General features: G+C 42.4%; 2 protein-coding genes across 2 annotated transcripts; both read left to right on the top strand.

Annotated features, from left to right (window-relative positions):
- Positions 1-1,835: 1,835 nt before the first annotated feature.
- LOC311059569 (uncharacterized protein) lies at positions 1,836-9,396 on the top strand (the record flags this gene model as incomplete). Its single annotated transcript, XM_084077577.1, has 6 exons — positions 1,836-2,058; positions 2,203-2,286; positions 3,186-3,317; positions 3,949-4,237; positions 4,366-4,435; positions 9,340-9,396. Exons 1-6 carry the CDS (start codon positions 1,851-1,853, stop codon positions 9,394-9,396), a joined length of 840 nt encoding a protein of 279 aa, XP_083933703.1. The 5' UTR covers positions 1,836-1,850.
- A 356-nt stretch (positions 9,397-9,752) lies between these two features.
- sncgb (synuclein, gamma b (breast cancer-specific protein 1)) lies at positions 9,753-22,994 on the top strand (the record flags this gene model as incomplete). Its single annotated transcript, XM_084078465.1, has 5 exons — positions 9,753-9,873; positions 16,345-16,386; positions 16,601-16,725; positions 21,503-21,544; positions 22,886-22,994. 5 exons carry the CDS (start codon positions 9,753-9,755, stop codon positions 22,892-22,894), a joined length of 339 nt encoding a protein of 112 aa, XP_083934591.1. The 3' UTR covers positions 22,895-22,994.
- Positions 22,995-23,419: the final 425 nt, after the last annotated feature.

Below are 23,419 nucleotides of genomic sequence, written 5' to 3'. Positions count from 1 at the left end.
CATTCTGTGTCTCGTTTGGTCTGCTCTCATCTGAATGGGGTTCACAAAAGACTATTGCATTATGCTATCAAGAAAGCAAAGCAACAAGCAGCAAGGTGCAGAAGCTCCATGTCATGTTGGTCACAAGAGACTGTCAAAAGTTATAAGAAAGGTTACTGTCTAAAGTTATAAGAAGAGGTTATAAGGACCTGAAGACTGAAGAGTACTCCCTTTATGTGTAGCATGCAGCCAACGAGGTATTTGTTTGTTTGTTTGATTTGTCTGTATTTTACTCTGGTAAATGTCTATTTTACATGCTGTGCATGGTGTCAACTTATGTTAATGTAACATGCTTATTTTACGTTTATTGTTTAGTTTTCGCGGTGGATTTGGAGGGATTTGAAGTCGCCTTCAAATAATTCAGTAGCAAGGAAACCATTGTGTCTGTCTGTGCTTGGTGGGAGTTACACTGTGTCTCTTAGCACTGGAGCCCCCCGGGGTTGTGTGCTCAGCCTCCTCCTGTACTCTTTATTCACTCACTACTGGGAGGACACACACACACAGCTCAAACTCCATTTTAAAGGTTGCAGACCTATAATAAAACACATAGAAATGAAATAGATTGAAGTGTAAAGTGCACTGTGTCAAGTCCAAAGTGTGTGTGTGTTAAGTGTAAACATTTTTACAATGTCAACCACTGCTGTAGACAGCCCTTAAAGTGTGTCTATAAATTATATATACACACTTTAGAATTGTCTGAACGAAAAAAAATAACTTTAAAAGGATGCATCTTTTAAATTGTATGACATTCTTTGTTCTTAGATAAACGGAGAGAATAAATGCTGGACTATCCCTTTTAGAAAGAGTGCATCATGAACAGAACACATTGTGGTTCATGTCTATTGAAAAAATATCAGTTCTATTTTTAAGTGATCTTTTCATTTATGTGAAAATCTCAAGGCACACTCTAAACTCACACCGGATAAACAACCCTAATACATTTATTTGAATAATCCTGCAATCAGTGGTGTAAAGTAACTAAGTACCTTTACTCAAGTACTGTACTTAAGTACAATTTTGAGTGTTTTTTTACTTTACTGGAATTTTCAATACTTTTACTTCTGCTCCACTACATCTACAGAGTTACTTTGTAGATTTTGAATATTATTACTAAACCTACATTAACCACTTCAACCCTAAATACATTTCAGCCATTTGAAAATGGGTGATCTACAAGCTCACAATGCGTCGCATCGTGAGCTTGTAGATCTGCTATTTTCAAAAGATTTTTATACATTTGAAAACTTTGTGAAATGGGACATTCTGCATAATGAGTACATTCTACTTTTGGTACTTTAAGTACATTTTGATACCAATACTTTTGTACTTTTACTCAAGTACATTTTTAATTCCGGACTTTTACTTGTAGCAGAGTATTTCTGCATTGCAGTATTGATACTTTTACTTAAGTAAAATATGTGTACTTTTTCCACCACTGCCTGCAATATAATTCAATATATTTACACCCACTCTTCAGAGCCAGGCCATACAGTACAAGTTTGCCAGCTCTTATCATGTACCACATGTTGGAGTTCTCAGATGGTCCTGGAAATTATGTGGCTGTAGTGTCCAGTTTGAAGATTAACTTTCCACTACATGGGTACAATGACATGTCCAAGGAAGGGGAAGAGTATAAAAGCTGGCTGCATGATATCTTCAGTGACTCTGGTTTCAGGATGAATAGTCGTGGGGCTTTGCTTGTTTTGCTGTTGTGTCTTTCTGGGGCTGGGGCTCAGGGAGAGAGTGGATCGTGGGTCAATGAGAGAGAGAGCAATGTTGAAATCTGGAACGAGCTGAAAGAGTTGAGGGACATGGTGGTGGGACAGAGAGAGAGGCTGAGGAACATGGAGGAGCTGAGAGACATTGTGGTAGAGCAGAGAGCGAAGCTGAGGAACATGGAGGCCAGGGTAGCAGCCAGCGAGGAAGAAGCCAAGGAGCAGAGGAACTTGGCGACCGATCTTCGAGTGGAACTGACCATCGCCAAACGCGAGATAGAAGGCATGGCAAAGGACAATACAGGTTAGGATGGTTATGTGGTTCCATCACTTTTGCATTTAGTTGATTCCATTTATTATTATCGCTGTATTGTTATTCCTTTTTCTATTACTGTTTTACTTGATTTTGCTGTTTTTCATTGTTTAACTAATGTTGTGCTTATTTCAGTTTCAGCCCACCATGCTCAGCTGTCCACTGCCAGTGAGAACCAATTGCAGGAAATGTTGCCCTTTTCTAACGCTTTCTTGAAAGGTAAAATCATGTCTTTATTACGTAGTTAAAGGGGCTACACCATGAATTAAAAAAATATATATTATATATAAATATTGCCCCCTAATACGTTTTAAACAGGTTGTAAGCCTAAAAAACATCCAGATATTTTTTCTCACAATCTGACTGTCTGTCATTCCAAGCTTTTTCAGCTGCAATACCAAAACGTCCTATTGGGCAGGGGGGAGCTACTGAGCAATTCTGTCTGGCCATCGTCAATGCAAAATCAGTGCAAGTGACATCACTTGCACAGCCATTCTGAAATGGCCTGTTCAGACACGCCCATTCAGGAAATCCATGAAATGAGCATGAATGACTGAATGTTAAAAAAAATATTGTTTTGGGTACAAGAGACACTGGGGAGCCCAAAAAATACTAAAAACCTAAAAAAAAAAGAAATTCATGGTGTAGCCCCTTTAAGTAAATTGGACTATTGCACTCATACTGGGTCCTACTATACTAGACCTTTAAAAAGCTAGAAAGAGAGATCAAATCCCACTTTTTTTTTACTATTCTGGCATTGTGTTTTATTTAATAAAAATAAAAACCTACTTGAATGCAGCTTTGAAGACTGTGACTATCTCAGAATGCCTTTCCCACTCTTACTGAACTTAGTGAACTAAGATCCTTCTGTAGACATATTGAATATTCACAAACTCACTCATAAGAATACCACTAGATTCAAGAATGTTTGATGGAGTACTGTAGCAACTTTTAAGTTTTATTACTGTGTTTGTGGAAGCTGATAGTTGGACAAAAGCCACTATACTGCTTGACAACACATGTATTAATTGCAGATCTACAAGCGCACACATTTGTTGTATGATGAATAGTATAATTTTGGCTTTTATAATAATTTGATAATGCTCCTGTGTTGACAGACACACAAATAAAGGTGGCCTTCTATGCTGGTTTGTCTAATGCTGGGGTTGTTGGACCATTTGATTCCGATACCACTGTGGTCTACGGGAGGCACATCACTAACGTCTACCAGGACTATGATCCACAAACAGGTAGGTGGGAGTTTAGTCGGATACAGGATAGCTGGGCACTAGGGACATCTGGGCACCTCGATGTAAAATTGTCTATTTTGTTCAAAATGGTAAAACAAATGTATATATTTGAAAAGTTGTCTATGTAAAGTATACATGATGTGAACATGCACGGTACATCATTATTAAAGACTTAATTTTATCCTTCAACTTCTTGTTTATGCCCCAAAACTGGATATACAGGTTTTGACCTTAATTGTTGAATGTTTAAGCATGTTCTAATCACTTTACTTTACTTTTATTTATTTTTAACGTTTTGGGGAAAATAGCCAATTTAACACTGAGGTGCCCACTCTTCCTTGGTCCTGTCACATAATTATCTTCAATGGTTTTCAGACATATATTTTTTGTTTTTTGGACAGTAATCTAAATAAATCTTTAATGATTTCCCCATGGAAATCAGTAGTCAGGATAGGGTGAGAGAACTTAATTTCATTGGTTTTAACTTAAGTAACAGCTGTGTTTTAAAATGTCACCATGATCAAAGAATTTAACGCTAGTTGAAACAGTTGTAGTTTGTAGTTATTCAAACAGTTGTATTCAATGTGTAATGATGTGCGTGCATGTGTGTGAATGTGTGTGTGTTCTCTAGGTGTCTTCACAGCATCACAATATGGAGTCTATTACTTCCGATTTACTGCAGCCTTCTCTGTGCCAGCGTCATCGGAGCATCAGTGCATCCAGATGTTTAGAGATACACAGAGTCTCACTTATAACTGTGGCTACAGTAATCCTGGACAGGTTGAGTACATATCTAACGGAGCCATCGTAGAGGTGGGGCCTAAAGACAGGATTTACATGCGTATACCTGCTGGCTGGAAGCTCCATGATAGCGTAAGCGGCCACAACATGTTCAGCGGTGTTCTGATCTATAACAGGCGGTAATGTTACTCATAGCATTGCCTTAACCATTATACTACTGACCACTACCTACAAGGCCCTCAACAACCAGGCTCCCCGCTACCTTTCTGAACTCCTCCAACGCCATGCCCCCCTCCCGCTCCCTCAGGTTGGGTGATGCCAACCTCCTGGATGTCCCCAAGACAAAGAAACGAACCTGGAGTGACAGGGCCTTCTCTGTGGCCGTCCCCTACCTATGGAACTCACTCCCAGCTCAAATCAAAGCTGCCCCCACCCTCGCCACATTTAAAACCACACTCAAAACCCACCTTTTCACATTCCCTACCTATTCCCTAATCATAATACCCTTTTTCTACCTTTCAGAAAAGCACTATATAAATGGTATGTATTATTATTATTGTTATTAACCACTTAAACCCCCTGTAGTCTTAGAAAACTGGTCTTGAGTTACAACCTGACCACATTTTCCATCTACACCAAATGTCTTCGGCAAAAATAGCTTTGTGAGCTAGTAGATAAGCTATTTTTGGCTAATGTCCTCAGAATATGGACGCTGGGGTTAAAGTAGTTATAGATCTTCTATAATGCTCATTCACTGGTACTGGTAGCATTACTTTAAAGAGCTTCCATAATTCTCATATTCATGTGGTTAATTAACACATATTCAAAAGCATTGTTGTCTATTGTATGTTTTACTAATACTACTGATTATCTTTAAGACTATAGGCTATACCAGGGGTCTTCAACAGGGGGTCCTCAGAGTTGGGGGGGGGGGGGGCTCCAAATGAACCCTAGAATCCTTATTCTGAGGGAAACATTAGCCAAAAATAGCAGATCTACAATCTTTTTTTGGCAAATAGGTTTGGTGTAGAGGGGAAAAAGAGCAGACCAAGTACTGAGCCAACAGTCAAGTTTACTAAGTATCGAGTGTTTAAGTGGTTAAAGGTCTGAAAATAACATGAATCCAACATATTAATAGAAAAGATAAGTCAACAAACCAAAACACTTTAATTTACTCAACACTGATGATAGTGTCAAACAAGTCTATGAAGCTATCTATGAAAAAGTTTAATCTGCAAATACCCAATTGTATACAATATGTAAAGTGGGGGTCCCTGCTTCGTCTCACTCTCAGATGGGGGTCCTTGGCCTGAAAGACGTTGAAGACCCCTAGGCTATACATATCTTTTGTTCATATACGGCATGTGCATACATATGAGAAAACAACAACCATGTGTATCACAGAATATTCAATATGCATTATTGAAGAAGCATACAGTACATGTCACATTGACTCGTCCAGTTGATCATGCACTTATCACACGGTCAATTTTCCACTCAATAGACCCAGTTGGTCTGGGATAGATGCATAACTCGTCTGTCCCAGCAGGGGGAGCCACCATCATATAATGTAACATCGGGCAATAAGACCATAATGATGGAAGCACCAAACAACATTGGGCATGTAAAGGCATGGCAGCTGCTATACCTGCTCCCTGGTCAAAATTAAATAATTGTTAAAATATGTATTATGAAATGTCTCTGTGTCTATCTGTATTGATTATTGAATGACTGTAAAAGAACCAAAAAAGGCAAATCAAGATGACCAATTCCACAAGGCATTATATTTTCCCCAAAACTTGTATTCCCCTTATCTTGATCAAAATGGTATGTTCCAACTGTGGGGGTCAGTTGCAGCCGGTCAGTGAATTGCAATGAATTATTCTTAATAAACAGTTGTCATTATCTAGTGACAGGTAGTTGTCTATTTCGATAGAAAATATGTATTTAAGGGAGCAGTCATCTTTGGATGCATTCTTTCGTAATAGGGCACAGCAGTGGCGGCCATTTTGTGGTTCCACTCAAAAAAGCACAATCATTTTACCAAGATTTCCACAGATTTCCAAACATATTTATATCAATAATTTTAAGCATAAAATCAAGCCATCCAGGCTCCCGGTAAATCATGACCATAAAACATTATATATTTAAATGTATATGATATACTATATTTAATAAATACCCTTCGTTTTGCAGTTAAAAAGAAAAAATAATAATCACAGAGACAATAAGCCTCTCCCGACCTACTTATGGTCAGTTTCATGTCAGTATCATGTCACATGTCACATGATACATCATATGTAGATGCCCTAGACAAGTGTCCTAGCTAGACGAAGTGCAGATCTCTGCCAGGCCGGGTAGCCTAACCAAGACTGTCAGTTGTGGGGTGCAGCTTTCAGAACATAAGGAAGCTGCGAGAGAAATAATTTAGCCTGTATGAGAGACGCTGTAACTGTTTGAGTTTGTGGTGGACCCTATGGTGGCCTTCCTTTCCAGGCAGAGATACATTTAAAAAAAAGAGTCAGTTAATTACACATACATAAATAAAATATGTAACTGAATGCATACACCGAGATACACACAGAGCTTGCGTATCAGATAGCCTGGCCATTGAACCATGTCCTAAAGCAGGAAGAAGTTCATTTCCACTCTATCAACATGACTCTTTTAGCTACAACCATGTCAAACATAACAGCCTGTTGGGTCTCATATGGTAGCTCAAAGCAACTTTCAGAGCATCCTAAAATAGCAAGGACACAGTCAGGGGTCACTTCCTTATCAATTATTAAAGGGGACCATTTAAATATTCATTCCCAAATCTTGTATAACTTAGGGCATGTGAGTTTAAGTGCAGCATTCCAATTTGCACTTGTCGCAGATAGCTGAGGTAGTATCCATCTTGTTTAGTGTATTTGAATCATTTATGTGATGCTTAAAAGAGTAGTCCGCCCCAAAAAATGACCAGTGGAGTGTCCTACTGAGTCTCCTATTGACCGCAAATTGTTGTCTTGTTTGAATGCGACAAAAGCAAAAACATCTCCATGAATTCAAGGCTTCATGGGGTGTGTAATTAATAGAAAATAAGCCAGTTCTTGGGTGAACTACTCCTTTAATCGTAAGTATAGAGGATATGTATAGAAGTGGTTAAATAAACAGAATTTAAGGTGCAAAAAACAGTCACGCTGTTACTGCAGTTGAACAATGTTGCCTAATTCATGCATTGCCAAAAATACAAATCTACAAGCGTTACAATTACATCTGCAACACAGTGTGACAACGCATTAATATTAATATTATTAATAATAATATTGTGGTTGCCTATACCACGTCATACCCAAGATGTGGACACTGTTGAAAGTGGTTAACAATAAGGTTATGATTCAATACAAAATTTAAATTTGAATTAGCACATTTTTCTTTTTATATTCAAACGCTTCAAGCTGAATGAATCACTGTAGCATTGCATTTGTCATCAAATGCACCACAGTAGTGTGCAGGCAGGTTAACTGAAAAACAGACAGTAAGGGGGGGTGGTTATAGACGGGTGAAAGTGATGGAGTAAGGTTGGCAAGAATGAGCAAGAGAGACACAGAGCAATGATATTTCATTATTTATTTTGGCCATGAAAGTCCTGAGTTGTGCCTTTTATGGGAAAGAAATCTGTTGAATCAAAGTGCTGCGTCATGATGCCATCCCTGTGTTGGTCACTAGAGGGGAGTGTGGCTCCAAGTTATAGCTTCCCCCATTGCAACAGCCCTAATTCTATAACGACACATAAACACTAGTATTGCATTTACTCCTGTTTTTTTTTGTTAGTTTTGGTTGTTTTTTGTTACTTGTTTTTACACACAACTGTGAAGATTTTATTGATTTATCCTCTGATGTATTTTTCCTTTTGCTCTCCCTGTCAGCGTCTCTTTAAACATTTCTGGAGATCTGATTGAGCTTCATGTCTGGGTCAAAAAAAGAACGGTGCATGCATATTGTTGTCACAATAATCTCTCACACACCCGTCCCCAAAAAAAACCTGTGTTGCTGAATGGCCATAATTTGACAGATGGGGAGGTGGGGTGGGGGTCTTAATTAATTGTCACTCGCTCAGGGAGAGGATGACAGTGCATTTTCTCATCTCACCAAAGGGAAAATGGCTGCCAGGGAGCCCACACTAATGCTTAATTTATTCTGGATGAGCTATTTTTGGCACTACAAAATATTAGACAGGTTTCGGTCCCTCTCAAATCATGTCTTTGGGACATGCCCTGATGGTGTGTGATGAATTATGCTTTCTGAAGATTAAATAACACCAGTTGGCAGTATAGTGGAAGAAGTACTCAGATATTTTACTTCAGTAAAAGTAGCAATACCAGAATATAAAAATACGTACAAAGCCCTGTGTTCAAAATGTTACTTGAGTAAAAGTACAAAAGTATTGGCATCAAAATATATTTAAAGTACCAAAGGTAAAAGTACTAAAATGTTTGTAAAATAGCAGATCTACAAGCACACAACAGGTGTTGTGAGCTTGTACATCGTCTCTTTTCAAATAGCCTATATGTATGCAATAGGGCTAAAGTGGTTAATGTATGTTTTATATTATAATAATTTATACATGCAAAGTAACTAGTAACTAAAGTTTTCAAATAATTGTAGTGGAGTTAAAGTACAATATTTGCCTCTGAGATTTAGTGGAGTAAAAGTACTGAATATTGGAAATACTTGTAAATGTACTAAGTTACTTTACACCACTGCCAGGCCGTTATATTTTAAATCACATATGAAAGGGTTGTTGTTATTTTCTGCTCCTCAAGCGATGATGATGATAACATAAGCCGTTCTCCTGTCAGAACACTTTACATATCATCACAGAGAAAGCTGTTTGGGAGAGAGAGGCTAATTCTAATCAAATATGCAAACGGTTAGTCTTGGGGTTTATGCTGAGGTTTGAGTGGGCAGGTTAGAGAGAGAGGGGGAGAGAGAGAGAGAGAGAGAGAGAGAGAGAAAGAGAGAGAGAGAGAGAGTGATGGAGAGAGAGTGATGGAGAGAGAGGGAGGGGGAGGGGGCCTATCAGCTGCAGCGTGACTTCGAAATGCTGCAGCATCCAGCATGTTCTCTATTTCTCTCTCCTCTCCCGTCACAAGCACGCCTGCTGTTCTCTCCTCCCCTCTCTGCTCTCTCCTCCCTCTCTGCTCCCCCCCTCTCTCTCTCTCTCTCTCTCTCTCTCTCTCTCTCTCTCTCACACACACTCTCTCCCATCATCTCCGTCTCTCCCATCTCCTCTCAGTCTGTGTGCTGTAACGTTGCTGCTCGGTCCTCTCAGCCTCTCATTGCAGCACTATAACGGAAGGAGGAGTCACGCGACTATATCCACACACTAGACGTGCACGCACACACCTCTCTTTCATTCACTCACTCGCAGACACACTCACTCGTCTCTCCCACACGCACACAGACACACACACACACACACACACACACACACACACACACACACACAGTCACAAACACACACGCGCACACACACACACACACACACATAACCGCACACACTCACTCACACATACACACACCTACACACACACACACACACACACATACACAGTCTCTCTCTCTCTCTAACAGCCAGCCCAGCCAGCACACTCAGCCAGCAGTAGGCCCGTTTCGGAGCAGGGGAGCCCACTATAATTGTCGCCCAAGATGGATGTACTGATGAAGGGGTTCTCCATGGCTAAGGAGGGAGTGGTAGCCGCCGCGGAGAAGACCAAGGCCGGCGTAGAAGAGGCCGCCGCCAAGACCAAGGAAGGGGTGATGTATGTAGGTATGTACCTCCATGGTTCACTGGGACAAGGAGCACTGACATGGGAGTCCTCCTCTCTCTCCTCTTGGGATGGATGGATGGATGATGGCTGGATGGGTTCGATGAGGGATATAAGGAGGAGGAAGGATGGGCAGAAAACTGGTGCAGAACTGGTGCAGGGGGAATGAGAGAGAGAGACAGATATAAAGAGAGAGGCAAAGAGAAGAATTAGGAGGGTGGGAGGGGGGGTTAGAAGGACCAACAGGAGAGCTGTTAGCAGAAGGGTTGGTCCGGCAAAAAAGCCCATCCCAGTCCCATCTCGGTCGGCAGTGTGGTGCTGATGGTGGTAGAGGGTGAGCCGGGGGATGAAGAAAAGAGAAAGAAAACAGTGAAATGGAGGACAGAGTGAGTGAAGGAGCCAGGAGGAGGAGGGGGGGCATTGCAGGATCCTGTGGTGAGACGGCTCTCACCAGACCTATATCTAGCGGGGGGGGGGGGGGGGGTTGAGTGGAGGGCGCTCCGGGGAATGAGTCAGTGATGGCACTGGACTCGGCTGAGTGTGTCTAACGTCTCAAGGTTACCCCCTGCGTCACCGCTGGGCCACCGAAACCGAAAAGGGGGCGGGGGCGGGGTGGGCAGTTTTTTTGGGGGGGGGTCAGTTCTATAGAGCAGGCAGGCAGTGTCTGCAGTGTGGCGGAACAGCTATGATAGAACAGCTATAATAGAACAGCTATGATAGAACAACTATGATAGAACAACTATGATAGCGCGCAGTCGAAAAGTCTGGAGTGACGACTTGACTCCGAGAGTGTGTCACAGGGTCTATTTTTGCGCTGTCTGCGTTAAACCTATACGCTCCGGAATCGACTTGTGTAGTGTCCGTCCGTCCGTCCGTCCGTCCGCCCGTCCGTCCGTCCGCTCATCTGTCTGTCCGTCCGTCTGTCTGTCCGTCCGCCCGCCCATCAGTCTGTCTGTCCATCCGTCCGTCTGGCTTAGTCAAGACAGACTAGTGACTCTTACAGGAGGCCCAGTGTGTCAACAATAAAAAAGACACAAGTGATGACGTGCATGTGCGTGTGGCGACATAGTGGATTTCATGGGTGGCGGGTGGGGGGGAGGTAGCAAGCCAGGGAGGGCATGGAGATCAGCTGAGCACTGCAGCAATCTGCTCTCCCATAAACCCCCCCCCCCCTCCAACTCCTCTGTGCGTGTGTATGTGCGTGTGTGTTGTACACATGTGCCTGATATATGTGCATGTACGTGACGCTGCAGCAGGATTTGCCGACCAGTGCAGGATGCTGTGATGACGAACTACCTTCCTCCCACACAGACATGCAGAGGAGAGGAGAGGAGAGGAGAGGAGAGGAGATGTAAGAAATAACAGCCCTTAGTAAACAGAGGGAAAATATTAATGGGAGAAAATAGATTGTGAGACAGAGAGCGGTGGGAGGAAAGGTATTATATCATAGAATCTGTGAGCTTCCAGCCCTGTGGCTCGTGCCTGAACAGATGGAGAGAGAGAGAGAGAGAGAGAGAGAGAGGGAGAGGGGGGGGGGGGTGATAAACTGAGAGAACATCATTAAAAGTGTGTCAGTGCGTGGGCATGGGCGTGTGTTCATGCGTGTGTGCATGTATGGAGGTTAAACGGACAGAAGGACAGGTGGACTAAAACGTTAAGTATAAGGAATAGATAGAGAGGAGGATGATAGAGATTGAGGGGGATGATAGATGGATGAATGGATGGATGGATGGATGGATGGATGGATGGATGGATGGATGGATAGAGAGAGAGAGAGGTCGGCTAGAGAGATAAATGGATAGATAGAGAGGGGAAGGATAGAGAGGATGGATGGATAGAGAGAGAGAGAGAGAGAGAGAGAGAGAGAGAGAGAGAGAGAGAGAATAGGTCGGATAGAGAGATACATGGATAGATGGATGGATAGAGGGAGAGGGGGATGGAGAGAGAGAGAGGCGGATGGATAGAGGTAGATGGATAGATAGAGAGGATGGATGGATAGAGAGAGAGGAGGATGGATTGAGAGAGGGGGATGGAGAGATTGAGAGAGAGGAGGATGGATAGAGAGAGGGGGGATGGAGAGGGAGAGAGAGAGAGAGAGAGAGAGAGAGAGAGAGAGAGGAGGGTGGATAGAGAGAGGGGGGATGGAGAGGGAGAGGAGGATGGATAGAGAAGAAGGATAGAGGGGGGGTGGGGGGCTATAATCACTGAAGTGGGGCGGGTCAATGGTCCGATCACCCAGCTGTGTCCAAATAGAACCCCCGTATGGTGGTCCATTAAATGGACCATTTTGTACACACTCCGAGATACACTGAGGATTTTACAGTGTACACTAGATTGCATACTTCAGCAAGAACCTGCGTGCGTGTGTTTTTTAGTTAATTCTGCATTGCCATTTCACAGTACACTGACCCTAGTGGATATAGTATGTTTTATGGTTAGAAATAAAACAATTCCACCCGGGGGCCATACTGACTCACCAGTCTCCAATGACAGTCTCTCGAATCATAAAGGTTCCCGGTTCGACACCCGGCTCAACGCCCACTCTACGTGCCGCAGTGTCCCTGAGCAGGACAGCGTCCCCGTGCACTCGTCAAATCAGTAGCCATCAGCTGGGTGAAGCTGGAAAAGCAATTCCACCCTCCCTGGGTGCCAGAAAATACTCCCCCCGAAAGAAAATGTACTCTTGTGTACAGTACCTGTACTGTATATGGGATGTAACAACTCTAATTTTGAATCTTGAATATAAGTACCAACATATATCCATAAGAAGTATAGACTTTTGTCGCTGCCGGGCAGAAATCTCGTATCTCCATATTTCAACTTTACTTAAATGAATACTCTTACTGCTCCTACTCTTGCATGATGAATCATGCAAGAGTCACGCAGTCAAGTAGCCAAAATAGCCAATCTACATGTTCATAATGCGTCGCCATGCAATGCAAGATTGTAGATCTGGCATATTCTAAATCTGAAAGGGGATAGTGGTTAAGTGTGTTCATAAATAAATGTAATTTTCATAAAGTTTTCGACCCGCGACCCAAAGTGACGCTTTGTTACAATGCACAGGGCTCGATGGCGAGCTTGGAGGCCCCGGCGGTGTTGAATGTCGACCTGTAGTACAAGAATAGCTTCCTGTAGCAGTGTTGTACGTGTGAGTGTAATACACCTCCAACCTAATCATATACTGTATGGAGATGTGTGTCAGACATTTTTGCGTAGCAGCAAAAACTGTTCAGCCCACAAAATTCAATTCACTGAAATAGGAACCAGTATTTATAGCTGAATGATGCCACCGAAATCAAATGTATTATGTCGTTGCTGTTGGCCAGAAATCTTGTAACAACAACACATTACTGTTATTATTTATTTTGTAATATTTTCTTTTCCTCCCGAAAATGAATGGCCTTCTTCGTCATTCAACAGGATCCAGCAAAAGCAGCGAAAATAGCCGATATGCAAGTTCAGCTTGAGCCTGTCTGTGGGTTTTATAAATATTGAACCAATTGAACCTGTCAAGTACTGTAACATTCTGGACGTACAAGGTTTACACCCGACAGTGACGTTGTATAGTTATTATATTAAAAAGAAACTATAATAATAATACTAACATTAATAATAACATGTCTTGTGGTGTGAGATATCATTCACTGTTCTACTACAACTGTATCTTGCTGGACTTCAGCTCAGATATTTTTCGGTCTATCATTACATAATGACAGGAGGACGTTTTTTCATGAACACTATCACCTCTGTTTCTGCTCCGTAACATAATTCTAAATTATAATTCTGCCATGAATGCAAGTCAACTTAATACGTTTGATTCAGATAGACGGAAGAATGCTACAAACAGGCTGATGCAACACAACAGATATCTCACAGAGCCCAGTGAGAACAGAGACGCTCTCCTTCCACTGAGTGAGAGAATCGTCATCATCGCAGTGTGTGTGTGCGTGCGTGTGTGTGCGTGTGCATGCGCGTGCGTGCGTCCGTGCGAGCGTGTGTGCGTGCGTGCGTGCGTGCGTGTGTGTGTGTGAGAGAGAGAGTGAGAGAGAGAGATAATACATGTGTTTGGATCTACTGCAGTACCCATCAGCCCAAGCACGTGTCTCCTGTGCCACAGGGAGCGTGCCGAGCGAGGGGTGGGGTGGAGAGAGGAGGAGGAGGAGGAGGAGGAGGTTGGGATGAAAGTAGGAAGCGACAGGGAGAGATGAAGCAGAAAGAGGGGGGTAGTGTACTGTATACTGTAGTTTGCTGTGAACTGAAACAGTATGGAGGACCCTGACACTTCACCCACTGCCGGTGTATAAAAACGTGACTGATTTGAAAAGAACACAAACACTTATTATACAGTACTCAATTGTCATATGACGAATAGTCTCGCGAGCCAGACTGCTGCCTGCCTCCCACAATTTTCAAATGCTTCCGTCATACAGTCTGGAGCAAGAAATCTCTGAAAATTATCACGCGCCTCCTCCCCACTTCCGTATCATCTTTTGTCCTACTATGAATCAAAATGATCTAAGCATAATATAGCTTGCTGCTTATCAGAAATGGAAATTCTAAAATAAAATGTTAAGATATTTTTTAAATATATTTTCATGAACGGAAACGCCGAACAAATGACAGCTTCCGGGTGGTGTAGTTCCAGACTTTTACAGTAAATAGCATTTGGAAATTGTGGAAAACAGCGATCTACAAGCTCACAACTCATCATCACACTGCACCATGGTGAGCGTCACAGGGCAAGCCGTGCCCTATAAAGGGGACGTTGCAAGCACACACTGCACAGCTGCTTCCAATAATCGATTGTCATCAGGCCCAGTTTGGAGGTGATGTGTCTGTTCAGACAGTATTGTAGGCTATGTTCTTATCTGTACCGTATAATTTTATCGTAATTGTTTTGCGAATTAATTGACAATGCATGGAAATGCATTGCAAGTTTGTTTGGTTTTACAGTACAACAGACTAACTCATGGGCCGTGGTTGGTTAGCCTTGTTGAGTTGATGGATGCCAATTACTAATCAATGTGGGTGGGTCTCACCTGACCCAGGGGCCTTGAAGTGCAAACAATGTTCAGTTTGACTTAGGGGTAACAAGTAGACAACACCAAGGCAGAGCTGCCAGGGCCTTGGGTGAAAAAAAAGTTCTTAAGTTCTAGGTTTGTTTTAGTTTTTTCTTAGTTTAGCTGTCAAGTGTTCATGTCTTAGTTCAATTTCTTTTTTTTGGCCAGTCTTATTTGAGGCAAATGACTACGAAAAAACTGCATTCTTGGACTTTGTCAATTATTGGACACACTGTTACAGTGGGTGCTTATGTAGATTTGCAACAGATTGATGAACATTTTTGACCTTTTTTTTTTAATACAATGACAAGCCCAAAATAGGGACAGCAGGTTGAATGTGGTGTGGATTTGCTCTTCCCTTCCCTCCCGTGTGTGTGTGTGTGTGTGTGTGTGTGTGTGTGTGTGTGTGTGTGTGTGTGTGTGTCTCTCTCTCTCTCTCTCTCTCTCTCTCTCTCTCTCTCTCTCCATCAGCTTCAGATTATATAAGCATTTAATCAGTCTGGGGTCATAATGGAACACGCTCAGCAGTAGGTTAGGGTGGTAGCTACTCAGAGGTGTGGTGAATCCAATTCAAACACGTTTACAAGATGTATACAGCTGCACAAAATAACATATAATTTCATCCAGATTACATTGGCAATATACAGTAAAATGTATTCCAATATCAATCACTGTTGTTTCATTGGATTCAGTGAATCCATTTAGACCTGGAACCCCATTATGTAACTATACCTTTCAAGCCGGGAAGCCCTTTTGGGGTTCTTGTTGCTATGTACAGTATATAGCAAGCAAAATTGTTTTTTCAGAAGACCTAGGTCATGATTTAGAAGGCGTTTTTAAAGTCAGCCGCAGGTCTAAATGGGTTGAACAGTAAATGCATTTCTCAGTGTCTCGTCTGTGTTTACAAGTTGATCTATGGGATAGAATTGGAGCTCTGTGGCTGCCCACTGCTCATCATGGTCAAATGCAGTGAGGCATTTCCCCACAGGGATCAATAGAGTCAATGTGGGATAATAACGTTATTGTGTGGTCTAGTCCAGTGGTTCTCAAACTTTTTCAAGTAAAGGACCCCCAAACTGACACATATTGGCCCACGGAGCCCCATTTGAAAAGATATGCCAGGGACCCCTAAAGAGACGATTTTTATGGAAATACAGCAGTGATTCTCAAACCTTTTAATTTCAAGGACCCCCAGTTGATACCATTTCATCAGTGTTAATTTAACTGTGTGCAAATGTAACCACATGTAACCACGTTTTCTATTCCTAACTATCAATCATTTGGTTGGGGAACCACTTGAAGGACCCCTGGGCGTCCCCGGACCCCACTTTGAGAACCACTGGTCTAGTCTGCTCCAGAAGATGACATGTGATTCACATGCTGATAGTATCTATGTTTTCTCTTCCTCAGGCAGCAAGACAAAGGAAGGAGCTATGTCAGGAATGAACACAGGTACAGTAAGGCGTGTGCATGTGCGTGTGCGTGTGTGTGTGTATGTGTGTGTGTGTGTGTGTGTGTGTGTGTGTGTGTGTGTGTGTGTGTGTGTGTGTGGTGTTGTATGTATACAGAAAGTGATAAAAAAAAAGAAAACATTTAACGCAGTAAAATCTGCAGCTAACAAACAAGGTGTAAAGGAGGATTAAAAACAGCACTCTATGTTTTACAGTGGCCAACAGGACCACCGATCAAGCCAACATCGTTGGGGAAGGAGGGGTGGCCGGAGCCGACATGACACAGGCAGGCGTGGAGGGGGTTGAGAACGTAGCCGCGTCAACCGGAATGGTCAACCAGGTCAGTCCAACATGGGAGCATGAAGGAGCATCCCTGGTGATCCTTTCATACTGACTGTACAGTAGCCTAGATCTGATAATATTGCAATGCTTTTTACAATTAGTGTTAACAATATGGGAATTCACAACCACTGACTAACGTAAAAAAAAAAGTGTCCTCAAATTATTTTTTTTAAATCTTAAAAAATCTTTCAATCATCCTATATTCAAATTGTCTCAAGGGAGGACCAGCTGGCCGGTGGCCCAGCACAGCCACGTCACTCTGACTCAGACATAACCATAAACAGACCCCATACGCCCATATATGCAGACAAACCCGATACGGCGTTTCGCCCATATACCGTACAGTATAGGCATTTCACCATGACTCAGACATAACCATAAATATGCCCATATATAGGTATATATGGAGATCCGGTTGTCCAGAGCCATAGGTCCGACCACTATGCACATAATATGGTCATGTGCATAAATATGGGACCGACCGACTTCAAACTTCTTCAAGGACTCGAGCGAGTTGTTTGGATATCCGGTTGTCCAGAACCGCCGATACAACCAATATGCCCATAGGCTATGTGGGCATGCCAACATACAGGGTATGGGCATATACTAATGATGATCAGGGATCTCCATATATGGGCATAAAAGGGACACGGGTACACACAGACATCTCCATATATGGGCACCAATGGGACACAGACAGACGGGTACAACGGGTACTCGGACAATCCCCCGACACTAGACTGAGACATATTGGTCGGATCGGCGGTGTGACGTAGGTGTGAGGGATACATAGCGGCCTGCCCTGAACCTCTAGCTTTCAAACATTGCAAAAATAGCAGATCTAAAAGCTCACAACACGTCATAATGTGACGCGTTGTGAGCTTTTGGGTCAGCTATTTTGGAAGTGGAAGTGAGCTGTGTGGGGATTTTTTCTGTAATATCAGATTATCTATCAGAATATCTATCAGAAAACACTCCATGAAGAAAAATATCCGCTGGGTGAAAATTATCAGAAATATCACTCATTCAAATATCAGTATCAGGTCCAGAAATTCCATATCAGTCGGGCACTAAGCACTATCCACACAAAATCAGCCACTAGATGGCGTTTTTTCCCTGCAAAACACCAATTCAAGTACTGCACCATCTATCTATTGATTATACTGTAAAGTACTATTATACATACCACTATATAGGTAGTATCATGTCACATGAGCTTTAATCCACCTCCATCATTGAAAGCTATATGGGTAAAATGATGAAAATTGTAACGGCCATTCAATACCATGATATCATTGCCTTTATCTAGGTCAAGGTGAACTCTATTGTCCTATAACTAGGACATTTGGCTTGGACCTTCTCCCACCTGTGCTGCCTGCAACCGTGAAAGACAAACATCCCTATACAAAAAACGTACAAAGAAGTTAATAAAGAATATAATTAAAACACAAACAACTGAATAAAAAACAAAGGTCCTCGAGTGTCCGTCCTGGCCTCCTTCTTTTACTTATTTTGACATTGATTTTGTCAATCCATTTATCTGTTATGGATAAATGAACAGTCTTGCATAACCAGTGTGAACATCATTTTGTGAAATTGTGCTTTTTTTCTGCTTTTATTTTTATTTCATTCTAACTGTAGGTTCAAACTATGTATTAGGTTTTGAAGGGGATGATATTCCCTTGTGGGATGACATTCAATAGCCTTCTAATAATTTGAATCCTGTTTTTATAGGGATGTAGGTGATATTTCTTTTAGCAATCATTGCTATAGTGTTTGCTCAGTAACAAACATTCAAAATGTTATTTTCTGTTTATAAAAGAGCTGGAGAGACCCCTGTTTCTGAACAAATACTATAGTAATAATTACTGTCAGAATATAGCTTTAACTTTGTAACAAAATCAAAACACCCGTTTTAAAGGCATTGTGGATTCGCTCTGTGAATTCGTCTATAGACAAATCTACAGACGCGCTGCCTGTATGCAGTCATAACTGCGGTGTCAAGCGGCTGCGGATTCGTCTATACCTGCAGTCATCACCAGCCACTGGAGTAGTGTGGTCATGTTTACCTGCACAAACACACTGCCCTCTCGCTGTATTTTGGTGTTTGTTTAAACTTGCCCGTCTACCGAAACAAACAGTGAAAACACCAAAATACAGCAGGTACTCCACCACACTACTCCAGTGGCTGATGACTGCTGGTATAGAGGGAACTGATGGGTAAAAAAAACATATTGTTTTGTTATGTAAACACGGGGCAAAGTTACACACTATGCCTTTAAGCTTTTTGATGTTATATGTTTTAGCTTCTGCTTTGTTTTAACAGCTATATATTTGATGTGCTGTGTGATGTCATAATGTTGTGGTGGCCCGTCTTGTCTCATTCTGTCCCATTGTGTTGCTGTTGTTTTGCTAATCAGTTTGTTGTGTTCATTTGTTTGTTGTTTGTCTGTCTGTCTCTTCTGTGTTGCCCTGATAGGAGGAGCCCGTATATGAGCCTGTATATGAGGTGCCTATTATACAGAACTTTGTGGAGGGTCAGACTGTCTGTAGGTCATGATTTGGGTGGGCTTGGGTTGGTTGGTGGGCCCAGGAGTTAAAGAGGGCTTACCTTGCATGCTAGCAACCTAACCTATTGTGGTCAATGGTACACACCAAACTAAGTGAGCGTCATAAGGACAATAGAGATATTCAAAACACAATTCATATCGTAGCTTATTGTGTTCACTCACATGTAGGGCTGTCCTGCAATTAAATACATTCTTAGCCCTGCAGCATACCCTAAACAAAGTCAATCCATCTACCACTGTATCTGGTGAAATTTCCAAGACAATTTATGTAGTACATCAGAGGTTGACGTAAATAAACAGCAGAGCTCCAGGTGGTAAAATCACTGTGTCAACACTATTAATATACCAGTGGTTCTCAAAGTGGGGTCCAGGGACCCTCAGGGTTCCTTTAGGGGGTTCTAAATGGACCCTTACAGGTCTGTAACTCTGAGAGTTAAGGAAATGTAAAAGTTTGAGAACCACTGCAATGTACTGTGGGCGAGTCTAGCATTCAGAACTCAGAATGGAGCTGCAGCAAGTATAAAAGAGTGTTTGTCTTTGTTGGTGTATGCTGCAGGCTTTAGTTGTCTAATTGTCATAGGAATCTGTCGATTAATCAGATCTTAAATCTGTCAAATTGTGTTTGCTGCATACAATCATGCAGAGATCAGCCTTTTCAGGTTGAGTTGAATTGAATACTTTAATGTTGATTTCTGAATGGCTAATGTCTATCGGAATTTACAGACTGACAGGATTTAAGAGTAATATCTAATTGATTAATCGACTATGAGGACAGCCCTAACTCAACAGTATTGTAAAAGGCTTTGGATAAAAGCCTTCAACAAAAGTAGAATACTAGCTTATAGAGAATAACCTTTTAACTTTTTCTAACATATCGCTGGCACTTCACTCTCAGACGCTCACTCATTGGTGTGCATGGTCTTATAAACAATTTAGGAACTAAACCTTCTCAAGTTCCATGTCTAACCTTGATAACCCTCTCTGTCAGGTGGTACGTATACCCTCCCCTGCATCCCTAGTATAATGGATGAGATACAGAATATATGCATATAGCATGCACCAAAATAGCATACCGTATAGCTACCGTATAGCCTAGTACCCAGGCTTTTCTTTTATGCACAGGGCAAATATATAAGTGAAGATGTATCCCCCCACACACACACACACACACACACACACACACACACACACACACACACACACACACACACACACACACACACACACACACACACACACACACACACACACACACACACACACACACACACACACACACGCACACATGCACACACACACACACACGCACGCACACACACACACACCAGCAAAAGTGTTGGGAACGGGAGCATGACTACATTCCCTCAGCCCTCACCCTAACCATAACCCATTCAATCCGGGAAAGCATCTGTGTCATTTTAGATTTATTTGGCTATTTTTCAAAAATAGCAGATATACAAGCTCATAGAGCGGCACTCTGCCGTGCTATGAACTCGTAGATCTGCTATTTTTGAAAAATCATGAAAATGTTTACTTTAAAGATATATATATATATTCACATTTTCACGATAAAAAAAGCAGATTTACAAGCTCATAGTATTCTGCTATTTTTTAATAGCCAAAGAAATCTAAAATGACAGAGATGCGTTCTCGGATCGAATGGGCTAACACCAACCCTAACCCCGAACATATAGGGATGACTCCTTTGGAACTACAGGTTGAGGATGCAGAGCATTGTCATGAGCATGAAATAGCGTACAAGTTGATGCACCCCTGCTGCACACACCACTAATCTCTACTCATCATAACAATGGCTGCAGGAAATCTATACACTCTTAGCAAAAAAAGCAATGAATGGGCGAATGCAATGCAAATTGTAAAGCACTTTGGATAAAGGCACAATGTACTGGAAATGCACCATTATACCATTTTACCTTTTTAGGGGCCATAATATACTGCATGAAGCGAGCTATATCACCTTTGTCAGCTCTGTATGCAGTAGAACCTTTGTTGAGAGTGTGGCATTGACTTCTGCAGTCCTCTTGCTTAATATAATTAATGAAGCATAAAGCTTTAGTACAGTAGAGTAGATTGATGCCCCAGGAAGATATAACCGTAATTTAGTTTCCCACCATCCTATCCTCTGATCTCGCCTAAATTAACTCCACCTGATTCTCATGTCAGACTGTCTCTCTGTCTCCTCAGGGGGAATATGGAGGGATGGAGCAGGGAGGAGAAGGAGGAGAGGTAAGGATTCTTTTAGCTATTATAGTGGCGTCACACCCTATTATGTGGGCAAGGGAAATGATGAAACAGGTGTCAAAACAAAGGACGCGCGCATACCATATCCTGCTGGGCTGGGTGATGGATCAAAACGTCAACTGTGGAAAAATGATAAAATCCACGCTCCAGTATGGATGCTCCCATCGTGGATTTTGTATTTGTGGTAACGCGAGAGGCCGAAAGGAATTGATGTCATCTGAGTGTGTTGGAGGTGCAAACAAAGACACTTCTTGTGTAGTCTCGCGTCACCAGACAACTATTCCACAATCTCTGAATGCTATATAGAGTCTGGAACTCCACTTCCCGAAAGCTGTTTAACGGAAGTTGTTCAGACCGGAAAGACATTCGACTAATCACGACGCAGTGCCCGCGGACCTGTAGTCCCAGTGGAAACAGAACCGAGGCGGAAGCATAGCCATAGGAGCGGTAGATTCATGTTATTAGTGCGAGGATTGTTTATCACAGAAAACTGAGAAAGGTTTCATGGAATTAACGCCGAAAAAACTGTGAAAGAAGACACTAGTAGACATAAACGATGTTTATGAGATTCGTTGATTCCAGTCGGACTCCTTTGCGCCACTGCACAATGCTAAAACGGAAGTGGGTAGGGGAGGGGCATCCGCTTTCCCCTTACACATTATCAGAGCTTCCGAGTCCCAGACTGTATGCCGGAAACATTTGTAAATTGTGGGAGGCAACAGTCTGGTAACGCGAGACTACTTCTTGTGTGGATTTGGCCCCTTGTTGAGGCTCGGGAGCTTGAAATAAGAATATTCAGACGTCCTGTCTAGATGGTGGTTGTTGCAGGTCTCTGCACCCCAATACGTGAACAAAGTTTAGCACTATGGAAGCAGACAGATCTGTCTCACAAACGCAATGTTGATGCCCGTGTTGTTTGCCCCCGAGACAATAATAATAATAATGATAAATACCCGGCCGTATGTGTGTCTCAAAGTACAAGCTCACGGCACGTTGCACTGTGATATGTTATTAGCCTCGCGTAGCCAGCTGAGTGCTTTTTTTTTTTGCACTTGCAGATTCGTCTGGTCCCAGGCTAATGTGTTATGAGCTTGTAGATCAGCTATTTTGAATATTTTGAATATTAGAATAGGGCTTAAGTGGTTAATCACTGTGTGGTCCTTAAGCACATTAATAAGACAAACAAACAAGAAATTCTTTATAATTATTTCCTGATTTAATTCCTTTGTTCTCCTTTCCTTTCCTTTCCCATTCTTTCTTTCTTTCTTTCTTTCTTTCTTTCTTTCTTTCTTTCGCTTCTCTCTCTCCTCCTTTTCCTCCTGCCAGGGGTATTAATACATCCAGCGCCCCTTCCAACCCATCGTCTACGGCGGTCCAGTCCGGTCCGCTCCCTCCCCTCGCCTTCGCTGTGCAGACTTCAGATGTTCAACATATTTTTTTGTGACTTTATGGAACCAAGACGACAGAAACAGACTCTTCCAGTTATCCTGTCCAGTTTCGCTTCGCGCGCCCTCCCACCCCCCCTCACTCCCTGATGCCCCCCTCCTATTGCCCCTCTGCCTAGCTTCCTCCGCCACCCACGTCCTTGTTCCCAGTGTTGGTGTTGTCATAATATGAACCCCAGTGTTGTTGTCGTCCCACACCTGCCACCCCCTGCCCTTTAAAGGAGACCTGCACACGCACGCACACACACACACACACACACACACACACACACACACACACACACACACACACACACACAAACCCCCTTTTTCATGCACGCACGCACACATGCAGACACTAATACACACACACAGTCACACACACACACACACACACACACAAGCAAAGAAAAACACTGACATGCACTACACATGC

Source organism: Gymnoscopelus microlampas, assembly GCF_963454915.1.
Source record: "Gymnoscopelus microlampas genome assembly, chromosome: 14".
Taxonomy (NCBI): Eukaryota; Metazoa; Chordata; class Actinopteri; order Myctophiformes; family Myctophidae; genus Gymnoscopelus; species Gymnoscopelus microlampas.
The sequence above is the reverse complement of the archived record's forward strand: the minus strand, read 5'-3'. Positions and strand labels throughout refer to the sequence as shown.